The following is a 14,396-nucleotide window of genomic DNA, read 5'->3' as shown; positions in this document are numbered from 1 at the left end:
AAATTATTTTTTTATAGAGATAAAATGAAAGGGAATCGTCGATGATACTGTGAAAAACCTAGGGAAGTTGAATAAGAGGCGAAAGGACTGGCTAAGATGATATATATGATGTCATATTATACATACAAAACATCTGGACAAAGTTTGTTTAGACTGTGATATATGGCCTCAATCCACATCCAAATATTCAAATGAGGCAACAGCACCATGGCATTGCCACCATAATGCATCAGAGACAGGATAGTAATAAAAGAGCATTTTAAACATGCCACTGAAAGCGCTTGAAATCATATTTATAATTATGGTTGAGAAACATGCCTTAGTGATAGATTGGTCCATCAATACTTTTAAGTAAAAAAAATCAGGTTTCAATAATGTGAAGGGCAATTTACGTCCTTGTGAATCAAATTATATGTCGCAAACGTGAGCACGATGCTTTGAAGAATTTTATAAGATTCATGGAGACAGTAGTGAACGCTTGTCATACAGATATAAGGCACGTTAATGCCACCCACTTATTGTAGTTGGCGCCTTGTTTCAGAGTTTTCGCTAAACTCGCCGCATGTACATGACGTACATGACTTTTTCATCGAAGGCCTTACGAGGTGGCGAGGCAGCTCATGTTAAATTCTTGGTTATTACTGGTCTTATTATTTGAAAGAGAATAAAATGTAGTAGGTACTATGCGTTCAATGCGTAAAAACGGAACAATAACTCCTTTTATTTACTTATGTAACCAAAATAATACATGAATCCATATAAATATTTCCATGCCAACCTTATAATTATATTATGAAAACTGACTAAGAGCTCTCCCAACAGCTCACTTGCGAGCCTTGGCCTTGTCGGTCCTTTTGGGTTCTTTGCCTTTGCCGCTACATGTGGGAAAAACTCCCACCAATTAGGCTATCGGAAAAATTCGTCAGTCGACGAGCGTAATGAGCGCGTGGACACGCGAGGTAGGATGAGGTAGGAATTGGTAGGCTCTGGTCCGGGAGTACATGATCGAGATCATTGCGATGATTACCATTATTACCATTAATTAGTGACCACTAAATAGACAAGGCGTATGCGTACATTATTGTCTCCGTTTGGACCGGCCAGTTAGGGCATTTTCCACGTGGTGAAAGTATGCTTATCTTCCTGGCCAGGTGGAATTATTTGCCTTCAGAAACCCGTTATCGACGCCAAATCCATGATTAGAGTTTTACCCATGAACGTGTTGTAAAAATGTATGTTCATGGTTGTACCAGTTGTACATCAAGCAGCTCACCCTTGTCTTTGTGAACTTTTTGTCAGTCATACAAACCTTGATAAAATTCTGGCAGTCGTAACTAATTACGTTCTGCTAGCTTCTGTTGTTAAATGACAACATTCGAATTTTATTTTTCCAGTAGGTAATCCATAACTGGCTGGTAACATCTATGTTCTTGCAGTACTACAACCAGAGGAAATATTTTCATGGAACGAAAGCAGCGATTATTATTATTCGCTAATGTGCGAGGCGATATTGATGCGGAGTTTGAAAAGATCTTGTGCACACGCATTCCGTACAAGATCAAGTCCTTGGTTGATACGCCAGCATTTTGTGAAGGGCACGGTAATTGAATAAGAGAGAATTGATAAAATGTTAGGAAAACTTCTCTTTCTAAATCGTAGGCAAGCTATACACCCAATGCTTAGAGCAGTGGATTGTAATTTATGTAATGAAGGGGATAAACATGTAGGATATGAAACAATCGTGGCGTTTTCATAATCTAAATAGTGTTAAGTAAGAATATGATGGAAGGAATCAGACTGGGCAAGGATAATTATCAAACCCGTACCCCCATACGTACGTTTCCACAGCCATCATAAAATTCAGAAATAAACTCAACACTGAATTGTAATAAACCGCCAATAAACAGTGGTCGCAAAATTATTTAGAGCACAACTTCCCATTCCGTTTTCCGTGGATTAAAACCGTTTTAAATAAAATTTAGACGTACTAGATCATAAAGTAATGATCATAACTATTATTAATTCATCTATCACATGTAGCAAAAAATGGATGCAAAATCTCTCGAGGATATCACTCTCAAAAGAAAAGCAAAGTTTCTAATGATGTAATATTGTAGCCGTAAGAATGTTTTTGATAGTTTGTTTTTTCCTGCATTGCTCAAAGAATGGCAAACTGCCTTGGACATAATTGTCAAATTTAAATTTTATGGACCAATCACGAACCCACCCGGCCATACTGGTTTCACTATTGGCCGGTAACCTCACTTCAATATCTTTCAAGCTGGAACCGTGATGCCATTTACACAGTGTTTTGCCAATTTTTATTGAAGTTAATGCCCTTATAATTTGTCGTCGTTTTAAATGATACACTAGTGATATCGAGATAGATTGTGAAATATTCTCGTTTCAACTCGCTGCCATTTTCCCCATCCGATTTTCTTCGCGCCAAGTTGGTTGACATACTGTTTGTGTCCATTGCTCTATGCTTTGGTTGAGTGAGTAGCTTGTGTTACCGAAATGTTTGCATAACTTTGTTGCTATATTGAAAGTATTGATATTCAAACGTGATTGCAATTAGATCGACATGGAGATATCTCCTGGTGAATCGGTGTTAGTAAACGGGGATCATGGAGGAGAAGCCGAGGGTGCGAAGAAGCCACCGCCGGCCAAGAAGTTGGCAGTGGAAAAGATATATCAGAAGAAATCACAATTGGAGCATATTTTGATAAGACCTGACACATATATCGGTAAGTCTTCATGCTTAGCCGCTACATAGCTTTGTTGATGTATCTTGCTGGTTGCTTTTTATCTTGAGAATCGGTAATGTGACACCTTTGATTGCTATATACGTTTTTATGCTCAGCGTCTCTCAATTTTGGGTTGAGGAATGAAGCTAATAGCAATTCTGTGTATCATTACATTTCTAATTTCTCTTGTTTAAGGCCCTATGTGTGCCTTAAGTAAATTCGCGACCTGACTATTTAAAATTTAGTTTCTCTGTTCGTTCAGTTTGTTAATGTTGCAGACCGTCGATTAATGTTCACTTATCAATATCTAGTGGTGAGTAACAATCGTGTGTGTCTCATTGTCTGACACAAGGGTAGTCTTTGGTAAATGCTGTATTATAATCGTACTTCAGCTCCTTCTCCAGTTGGCTTTGAATAGTGTTTTTAACACTTAGTACCGATTCGTCTAACAGAAATGATTGTCGTTCTTAACCTTGTTTTTCTCTTCGTTATCCGTTACTTTTTTCAAATTCTAATCTGGGCTTTGGTGGCTCATATACTAATCATATGCAATTTGCTGCTGTGAAACTTCAAAATCATCGTTTGGCTGTTGCTCTTGCCTACTGTTTCTCGAAATATCATCCTCATTTGTCGTTCAAGACGTTTGTCGTATTTCTGCAATGAGAGTTTTGAATTGATTAAACTTATGTATACTTATTTACTCAATAAAACTGGCTTGTTATTCTTCCATCAAGTATATCCTTCGTATTTATATTAGGGAATTATATTATGACATGTTGAACTTGAATGCTATTGCTAAATTAACGAAGAATGATGTATATGGATATAGAGAAAACAGTTTTCTTATGTGTTCTGAATTTATCAAGCCTTTTGGATGCATAAAACCACATATTATGAAGCATTAGTCTCAGCATTTTAATATAATTTTATTCCTTTTCAGGGTCGGTGGAGCATACAAAACAGCCGATGTGGGTGTATGACGAGGAAGAAAATAAAATAGTTCAACGTGAAATAACGTACGTTCCTGGTCTCTACAAAATTTTCGATGAAATTTTAGTGAATGCTGCAGACAACAAACAGAAAGATCCCAAAATGGATTGTATCAAAGTGGAGATTGATCCGTAAGTGGCAATTTTATGTTTCTTTACCTACCATAAGGATGATGATAGTTGAATTAATTCCGATTCCTATTTAGGGAGAAGAATTATATATCTGTTTGGAATAATGGAAAAGGTATACCTGTTGTGGAGCATAAGGATGAAAAGATGTTTGTTCCAACAATGATATTTGGGCATCTTCTGACATCTTCAAATTATAATGATGAAGAAGCAAAGGTTACTGGAGGCAGAAACGGTTATGGTGCAAAGCTCTGCAATATTTTCAGTACAAAGTTTACTGTGGAAACCGCATGTAAGGAGTACAAGAAATATTTCAAGCAGGTGAGTTGCTAATGTGGAGTTTCATTTGAGGTTAAGGAATTTATTGTATTTCATTCTTGGGTATTTTTTTCAATATTAATGAAAGTCAAAAATACATTACTATCCTAATGTAACATATTTGTATCATATTCTAAGTAAGAATGTGTGATCATTAGTGTGCCTTCTATGACAGACTCAGCTAGTGCAAATGCAGAAAATAGAACCTGTTCTAATTTGGTTAATGCATTGGTACATGTTCCATTCTGGTCCACCAAAATAGTTCATGCGTTCACACATTAATGGTCTTGTAAATGTATCATGTAACTAGGCTTTTATAATCTCTTTGTGGGTTGAAATGACCATTGCAATTGTTTGCATTATCTTAGACTTGTAATTAAGTTTTGGTCTTCCTGGTAGGTTCCTTTAAGAGCTGACACTTTGTTCAAAATCTGAAGTTATTTTATCATTGAAATATGATTTGATTTGGGTATGAAGACTTTGAGAGTGGGTTGAGAGGGCTGAATAGAGAGAGACATGGTGCAAAGGAGGGCGAATGCAAAGGAGCCCTTTTTGTCGGCTGATAGTTTTGGCATGGCACGGCAAAAAGAGCAATGCATTATAAATTGCCATGCAAGGTAATACCTACGTACAGTGGTGGATCTATTGTGGGGGGTGGGAGGCTCGAGGGGGCTAAAGCCCCCCTCGTGTGTCCAATTTACACTATATAGAATGGAGATTTTTTTTCCTACCCCCACTACTGCTGGAATTTTAACCCCCACTTAGTCCCCCCATCCTTGTCCCTATCCTGGATCCGCAGCTGGCTACGTACATACTTCAATTTATAAGTTATTCTAATCATGTTTACATGTTATCTAATGTGAATCAAGAGCTCAGTGTAACCAATGCTGGTTCAATGACTGAATGTTACTGTTGTGATTATTTATTTTCTCTGAAATATTGCCTGTTTTGGTTTGTGTTGTAGACTTGGACTAATAACATGGGTAAGGCTTCTGAGGTAAAGCTAGTAGATTACAATAAAGAAGATTTCACTAGGGTTGCATTTTCACCCGATCTTGCAAAATTCAAAATGGAAACACTTGATAAGGACATAGTTAGCTTGATGAGCCGACGTGCTTATGATGTTGCTGCTACCACACGTGGAGTCAATGTGTACCTGAATGGGAAAAAACTTCCGGTAAGGACTGTAGACATGTGATTTGTTTGATGAATTGAATTTTTCTTGAGTTAATCACTCTTGCTCCTTGAACTACCATTTAGTTGGTGTGAGGTTTCTTTTATAGCATAAGTAATGTACAGTAATTACAATTTTGCTTTTCTCTATCAAGGTGAAAACTTTTAAGGATTATTGTGAACTTTATCTCAAAGATAAAAAAGAGGATGAATCGGGAAATGCAGTGAAGTGCGTTCATGAAGTTTGCAGCGAAAGATGGGAAGTTGCAGTTACAGTGTCTGATGAAGGTTTTCAACAAGTCTCATTTGTTAACAGTATTGCAACCACTAAAGTGAGTAGTATTTAATATTGTTTGAACTAAGATCGGTTATTGATTGGGACCTAGTATTTGACCGATTCCATGCTGATAGGAGATTAGCAATCATGCAGGATTGCCTGTGTGCTAATCAAACTATGTTATTCTGATGATCATGTAAAAGATCGGAATAATGGAACTAATGTAAGGTCATGTAATTTCTCTTGCTGGTAATTTTCTGTTAGTATATGCTGGTCCCTTGGCCTCATAATGGGGGTGTGACTGCACTAGTTTTTTCTTATGTGCAGCAGAGCTGTCTGAATTCAGTGTCAATGAATACATAATATAATTTTACTCTTTTCTGTGAAGCCATAATTATAGGAATGTATTGTGACTTCAAAAAGTCAGACTTAATCTCCACTGTCAATGTAAGTAATTTTATTTTCCACTGAGCTTGAGGTATTGTGACTGCCCTCTATGACTTCAAAGGACCATTTTGACTTACCCTCGCAACACACTAAGGCTTTTAAATGCCGTAGTAAATTCCCCATATTTTGTAGGAAGACCATTAGGACAAAAGAATAGATTTTAAGTTTTTCATTTTTTAGCCATTCTAAGGTACATATATACTGTGCATTTTTCATCTTTGACTGTTTCATTGGCTGAAATATTTTCTTCAGTACATAGGTATCAAACTTAAAGGTGAAAGGAAATGGTTCATGGATCATACAATTGCAGTACTTACAGTTTGATGCCCAATAGGATGCATTGTTAATTAAATACTATGCAGGATGGTTAGGTGACTAATTTAAAAGAATATCTTTTTTATTATAAATTACTCTTTCAATTAATACGTTTATTACTTACCTCATTATAGTGAAAACTTCAATGTACACAATGTGACGGTAATAGTTCCATTTGAGTCTGGCATGCATAAGCATTCCAATCAAATGATGTTAACTGTGTTTATATTTCAGGGAAGAAATCAGCACAATGTTTTTAAAAACCAATATTGGGATATAATTAATTAATTGTTATTATTATTTTTTTCCTCTTCTATTCTTGACCTTATTTAATACATTTAATAATATTTCTTGGAGTTTTAGGTCAATGTAAAACAAGTTATAGCCTATGTTTCGATTTATTTAAAATCATCCTCAGGGCTGTGAAAGAGAAAACATTAACAATATAAAATACAAAGATGGCAACGATATACAATATTTTTACATTAAAAAAATAAATTTTTTAAATGTCAAAATTTTTTGTGTATTCTATTCTGTTCTTATGTATATATGTGTATACTTTAAATTATATTATTGTATAAAAAATGCGATCGTAACATTTTTATGTAAAAATATTGTATATCGTTGTCATCTTTGTATTTTATATTGTTAATGTTTTCTCTTTCATAGCCCTGAGGATGATTTTAAATTAATCGAAACGTTGGCTATAACTTATTTTACATTGACCTAAAACTCCAAGAAATATTATTAAATCTAAAATTAATTTTAGAACTTGGATTAAAAAATAGTGCTATTGCCTTTTTGTGTATGAGGATAATGGCAAAAGCAGCCCTCCCACTCAACCATTGTGAATTTCTGAATAAGCTGTGAATTTCGTCATAAAACCTTAAATATTTCTCAAATTTGTTTGTTAAACTACTATTGAAAGATAAAAAGAAAATCTATATGTGGATCATGTTTCAAGGTCAGTCACTCGCAGACACTGTCCGTGCATATATTGTCTGCACGCGTGTATTCGAAGTGCAATTATTGGTCCGTGTGCCATGAAGACACATTGACCGTAAACGAGTGATTGGAAGATTGGTAACAAAAGTGTTCATTATCCCAGGCGAAAAATCAGACACTTCTTCACTTCCCTGCCACCCTCCATTTTCCCACTCACGACCTTTAGCCGGCCCTGAATTTTGCCAACAATAGGTGACCAGGGTTCCCACTCAACCGTGAATAAGCCGTGAATTTCGTTCACTGTGAAAAAACCTGGAAAAAGCAGTGAATTTCGCATTGAAACCTTAAAAATATCTCAAAGTTGATGATAATACTACGATTTACTGATCAAATTCAGTATGTAAATCATGTATCATGGTCAAGCACGCGCAGACTCTTAGTCTACGCATTTCTCTACACACGAATATTCAAAGTGTAGTAATTGGTCCGTACTATATGACGACACATTGACCGATATTTTCCATTTTAATGGCAGAAGTCTGTTATTTTGTTTAAGCGTTTCAATTTCAGTGATAGCTTGGGATGGACTTGTATTTTAAAAAAAACGAATGAAATAACTTGCATTTCTAATGGACCCAGTATGAACCATTTACGAAATATCTGATTTGTAACTCGAAGTTCGGCTCCCACACGAAATTAGGGCACATGCCATATGCTTAGAAATATGAGTTTGCCATTGAAATTTTACTTAAGGAAACATTTCTACGGCAAATAGGCTTTCAATTTATGGCAATAGCTCTCAAAAGACTACGCTCACCTCGTTTGGATCGTTTGAAGATAGCGGTCCCGTCGTATAATTTTCCCGCATCCATCTTATAATGAAAATGAGACGAAGTGTTTACAAAGTATTGTTTGTGGCTAATAACGACAGACACCCCCAGGAGATGCTGAGTGCCATGGGATAGTAACATTAGCGCATTTCCCAAGATCCACTATCCCCCTCCACTCAGAACTCGCCTCCCCCATCCCCTCTGAAGCTTTCCTCTTCTCCGAAATAAAAAAAAGTCTCAGCTCGCGCAGGGATCGTATTACGAAGACCTTAGCTTCGAAATAAATATCAAGTTACACGAGAACAATGGAAACGTGTTTTGCGCCCCCCCTCCCTTTCTCACCCACTGGCCTTTTTCAGCTTAACTGCTTCAAAGTTCCCAGTTTCTGGAGGCCAACTGCTGCATGAATCACCTATTAGCCCAATAGGTGTCTAACAATGAATTTCGGCAATTGGCATTATACAGTCGGATCCGGATTTAAGGTCTTCGCATTTAAGGTTTTTCCGCATTTAGCGTTTATTTTTTTGGGTCCCGGTTCATTCCCTATGAGGACAATGTAAAAATTATCCGTATTTAGTGTTTCCGCATTTTGCGTTTTTCCGCATTTATGGTCGTAAAAATTTGTCCCGCTCAAGATTTTTTTGCCCGATTTAACGTTTTTTCATGACGGTTCATCCAAATCTTCGAATTTATTCTCATCAACAAGAACAGTCTCATGAAAGTTTACCAAGAGTCGATAGAATCTACCGGGGAACGCTTCTTCAACTGCTTTCTTCCGCGAGCGCAGCGCTGCGACCTTCAACTCACAAGTTGGGTGGTTTGTCTTCTCGTAACGTTTCGCTCCCCTTCTGATCCAAACACCAGGTACTTTTTGTATTAGATCCGATCTAATGGAGCAAAGTCATCCCTTAATAACCTCGAACTACCTTATCCTTCACTTCTTGAACTTGACTTCGATGATACGTGACGACTGATGACACGAGTTATCCTCCGAGGGCCGCTACAATAATGGTTTTCTCGTTATGTTTTCAATTGATGGCTTATGCCCCTTTCAACTCTACTCCCTACGGGCAGTCGATTATTAGCCCAATATTTTTTCAGTCGGCTACTTTCTCTGTTCAAAAGAGGAGGCCCAATATCAATTGCGCAGTTCACTAGAAGATTCTTTCTATAATCCATTCCAAGGTCAGTTTCCACGGAGGAACAGCGAAAGAACAGAGGAAGTGTTTCCCCTGTCATGACCGTGAGTGAGAGCATTCTTTCCCTGCGGAACAACATTATTTTACATCGTAATTTAGATATCCCGGAGCCAATTTATCGACATGCAGCTGGTTGATATCGCTGTCGATTCAAAAATATTTATCTGGTGCTAATTAATGTCAAAAGAGAATGACAATCGGAGTTATGACGAACTATCACGGTCCATGACTCTAAATAAATCGCTCATGCTGGAAAAAAAATCACCGCATACTCACGGTAGAATAGATGAGCGCGGAAAAATACGAAAATCCGGCAGGTGGTTGGTGGTTGACTTCGACATCATAACCCTGACGAAATTGCCAACCTCCAGAGGCACTGACAATTTTTCGGATGAAATCCAGTTTGTTGAAGGTTAAACCTTTTCACTTAACAGAGTTTAGCTAAACGTTATTCAAGCTCCAACCAAATTTTATTAAAAGCTGCCGAGAAACAAGGCGAGTTGGAGTCAAGGTGATCAGCGCGCCGCGTAAGCAACTTCTCCCGGCTCCATTCGACCTGCATAAGGCCGCGGATATATGACAAGGAATCTGGTGTTATCATCGAGTTGAATCACCATCGACTTGTACGCATACTAAAATAAGATTCTACTTTTTTGAATGACCTCGAAATTCAAAATGTGCGCATAGGAGGCTTTTTAAAGGCTCATAAATCCCTTGTTTCGCCGAGGCAACAGAAAACGTTAAGTTAGCAAAATTCCAGAAAACCTCCCTTTTACTAGATATTCGGTAGTTGAGAATTCGGGATTAGCGATCTTCTGCTGTCCCTTTATTTCACTCATTCCTCATGATTTTTCGAGTACCTACTTACACCTTTTCTTATTATATTAGAAATGCTATAGTCACCTACATGTCACTTTTACAGAAAAAATTCTAAATTTCATAGAGACCACTGAAATATGCATAAAAATGGAATCACTAATGTCCATAATAATAATCCGTGTGAGAATGCTTTTAAGTTGATGTTTATTAGAATTTTCTTAAAATATTTCATTAAAACAATTGTCATCCTCTCATTACTTAATTTTACTACCCATTTTTTTAGCTGATTCCTGAAAAGTATTATCCAACCTTCATAGGGCAGAGAACATTTCATTAAAGAATTTTTTGCTGCATTCACCACCTTTTAGTTACTTAAAATAATATTTTTTATTCATAAAAAGCCATTCCAATCATTACCATCCCTAAAACCTGAAAAAAATGGCAGGTCCTCATTTAGTGTTTTTCCGCATTTAGTGTTTTAAATTTTGTCCCCCCTGAAAAACCTTAAATCAGGATTCTACTGTACTTTTATTAGATTGAAATATTGGTAAAGTGCACGTAATTCTAAAAAGAATGAGACCAAACACGACGTATTTCTAACGTTATTTAAGCATTTAAAACAAGAAAATAGTTGGAAAAATACATTGATGATTTCTGGCGAAACTGGATATCCTCGTAGTTGAGCTTCTCGGCAGTTGATGTGGCATTTTTCCGAAAACAGGATATCATGTTATTATCAGTTATCAATTTATGAGTTATACTATAAGTCTCAGTTGTAAGAGTTACTGAGGAAGGGATATCTTGTCAAGATATTTTTTTCTCCCTACTAACAATCCGGATTCATCTACTCATCTGGCGCTACGATAATTAGAAAAGAATGTGTAAGTTGCCTTCTCTTTAGAACAAAAAATTTCATGGCTATTTACGTGGCAGGATATTTCAAAGAGATATTATTCGAATCAACAATATGACCTAAGTGACTCGATAAAGTACTAGTATTCCTGTAATTGGCTAAAATCTTCTTTGAATCCTTTAACAAATATCATAATTACCCGCCAAAATCCTGTGTTTCCTGGGACGTAGGCAACCTGTCCAAACATTCCCGCATCGATCATTTTCCCGCATTCATTGTTTTTTTCGTCCATCCCCCTGAAAAACGATAGATCAAGGTCCCACTGTAATTATATGAAATTGATTTTTTGATTTATTACATTCTACAAACAATTTTAATAAATATTTTCGGCGATCTCAGAAAGATTGGGTAAGGGAAACTTGGTTACTGTTCGGTAATAACATGCGCAAAAAACTATCTCTCGAAGGCGCGAGGAATTAAAAAAGGACTTCCGGTGTTCAGACGGAAGAAGGTCCTAAGGTCATTCGCATATTAAAGGAGGCCATGGTATTCGGCATCCGGGCAAGAGTGCGGTTGGGTTGGGCCTTAAGTTGGCCCTGAATTTTCCAAAAGGTTGACGTCATAACAGGTATCAATTTTCATTGCTGCGTTTACATTATATGTCTCGTACGTATGGCGTATGTCGAGTACGTTAATTTTTAGTTAATACAAGGCTTGTGATTTTCCTATTTTTCACATATAAACGGACCATGAATTTGATGACATTGAGACCGTGAAAACCTGAAAAAACCGTGAAAACTTGGAAAAAAACGTGAAAACCTGGAAAAAACCGTGAATTTCATTATTTAGGTAGAGTGGTCACCCTGGTGACGCCATGAGGGATAGCACTTTTATAGCTGCATTTGCATGCCTTCTGTCGCATTTGTTGAAGTTTTAGTTGACATGCGGCTGGTAATTGTTACGTGATCTTTGTGACTAAAATGGCTCATTAACGGACCGTGAAAATGAAGACATGTAGACCGTGAAAACCTCGAAAAAACTTTCAAAACTGACGAATTCATGATTTAATTTATTATTATCAGCTATTGACATTCTTACATTCATTCCACATCTCTCTTTCTTTGACCGTGATTTATCCAAATATATTTCTCAATTCTTGTGACGTGATGAATAGTTAAAGGCCATTTTTCGGGAATGTCTGACCATGCAAAACTGCAGCTAATGAAAAGCCCCAATTTTCCCCACCCCAAGCTCCTCACCTTCTGTTGCCTTTGGAGTGCCACACTCTGCACAAATTTTGCGAGTGGGCAGTTGTTGCTATTGCACGAGTTACCATAGCGAGGGCAGTTAAATTACAATTGAAATGGAGAGAAAGGGAATAGTGAAGCAGATTACAACTTTAGAATAGATTGAAATTCTCGAGGCAGTGGACCGAAATCCACTTGTAAAGTGAGTGGAATTAGCACGAAGATTAAACATTCCTGCATCCACATTAACCCCTTTACTTCCTGCCCATTTCGGGCGGGATATGCGTTGACTGCCAATTTCTGGAATTTGCAACATTTCAGATTTTAAAAGTTTTCAGCTGCTTAATTTTATTTAATGCATCTAAATTTTTTCCCACTAATTAAGATATGTATATTCATATCTTATAACCATAGATAGATTAAGGGGGTTTACTTAAATTAGAGCCATTGAAAAGTCCACAATCACGAAAAAAAGTCAAATAAGTTGGGTCGATAAATCGGCTCCTGACAGTTTTCCCTCAACCCGGGAGGGCCGAGATATCGGCCCGGTGGCAGTAAAAGGATTAGGTACGATTGTATGGAACCACGAAAAAGTCCTGTCAGTGTGACAAAAAGTGAAAGCGCGTTCTTGATGGGAAATTTCCAGAATTGGAAGATGTTCATCTTAAATGGTGCAAACAAGCAGGAAGTTCGAATGTGCTGTTCAATGGTTTTATTATTAAAGAAAAGGCAATGCTGGTTGTGAAAATGGGCATTGAAAATTTCCATTCCTACAATGGCTGGATTGATTTAAAGGGAGGTTTAAAGGTTTTAAAAGGAGACACATGGATTGCCGTATAAGCACGTGTAAGAGGCGCACCTTTTTTCCCAGAAATTGCAGCCGAAAATGAGGGTGCGCCTCTTACACAAACTTCTTATTTTCCCCCCCTCCCCTTCGCCGGTCGCAAGTCTAAAGGGTACTGAGTGGCCTTGGTTTTCAGTGTGAGTCAGTCATGTAAAACCCTGGTCAAAAATAAGCGGCAGGCAGGGGAGTTTCTCCCTTAGTGACGTATTTTTAAAATGCCCCTGTTTTCTTTTCTTGTAAGCATCGCGCCGTCACGTCGGTACCCCAGAGGTGAACATGGAAGGTCGCGCAGGGTTTTTCGCTCTGGAGGGCGCACTAAATTTACTGCCACGAGTGGGCATCCCGCGGCATTTATACTGCATTTAGTAATCACTTATCAAGCGTAGAGAAACGCGCAGTTTTGAAGGACATACCTGGTTAATAGTCACTATCTATCTTGCCGAGTAATTTCTATTACGCTGAGGACCTGATTTTCCAAAAATCATCTTCAGACGCTAATACGAGAATTATTGCAACTGAAAATTATATTGGTATCAAAACCTGCGCTTTAAAAAAATTCGAACGATTGTGTTCATTGTTGGACTAAATTGTGGATGGAAGAAATCAGAAATGCTTATAAGTGAAGAGCGCGGAAGGAGGGGTCCAGGGGAAGGAGCGCTCCCTCCCCTCCGTATTTCAAGCTACGAGGCTATGAGTGAAGGAGCACGGGAAGAACACGTCCGATCTTGCATGTGACGTCGTTGCCTTCAAAGCGAAGGGGCGAAGGCGCAGCAATGTCATATACGCAGTTTGCGTTGCCTAAAGTTTCCAGTCCGTCTCGTCTTGTTTGAATGCGCTTATGCTACGCTTGTTTCTTCCGAAATTGTGCTGTTTGGACTATTTTGAATATCAGTAGCCTTGTTGTAACTATAAATCTTTGTGTCAAACAATTAGAGCTAAAAAAAACTTAAATTCTGTCAGATATGCATCGCGGTAGATCTCTTTCTTTTTTTGAACCTCGTGCGTGTCATACAATTATTGAAAGCTATCGAGATATCTTCGGGCTCAGAACATGATTCACCAAGCATTTGGCCTCCTTAACCCATTGGCTTAGTATTTTTTGAGCGTTTCCCTTACCGAGGATTACGATTTATTTCAGCCAAATTCTTTAAATGAATAATATTTTTTATCTACGCATATAATGTTGCTATTTACTTGAAAATTTCACTCAACTACAATGAAACAATTTTAAACTTTATTTAATTTTTTGTTACAAGACTTTTGA

At 37.5% G+C, this 14,396-nt stretch overlaps 1 protein-coding gene across 3 annotated transcripts in view; it reads left to right on the top strand.

Annotated features, from left to right (window-relative positions):
• The first annotated feature begins 2,228 nt into the window (after positions 1 to 2,228).
• The window catches only part of LOC124156618 (DNA topoisomerase 2-alpha), a 112,215-nt gene continuing 100,047 nt past the window's right edge, over positions 2,229 to 14,396 (top strand). Inside the window, exons 1-6 of one of the 3 annotated variants that reach the window (XM_046531263.1) lie at positions 2,229 to 2,495; positions 2,579 to 2,747; positions 3,688 to 3,868; positions 3,943 to 4,186; positions 5,148 to 5,360; positions 5,512 to 5,688. In XM_046531263.1, coding sequence (XP_046387219.1) covers positions 2,585 to 2,747; positions 3,688 to 3,868; positions 3,943 to 4,186; positions 5,148 to 5,360; positions 5,512 to 5,688 — 978 coding nt within the window. In that variant the 5' untranslated portion in view covers positions 2,229 to 2,495; positions 2,579 to 2,584. The other 2 variants (XM_046531265.1, XM_046531264.1) reach the window with 2 other exon arrangements.

This window comes from Ischnura elegans, chromosome 3 (assembly GCF_921293095.1).
Source record: "Ischnura elegans chromosome 3, ioIscEleg1.1, whole genome shotgun sequence".
Taxonomy (NCBI): Eukaryota; Metazoa; Arthropoda; class Insecta; order Odonata; family Coenagrionidae; genus Ischnura; species Ischnura elegans.
Note: the sequence above shows the minus strand (reverse complement) of the source record. Positions and strands in the feature narration are given on the sequence as shown.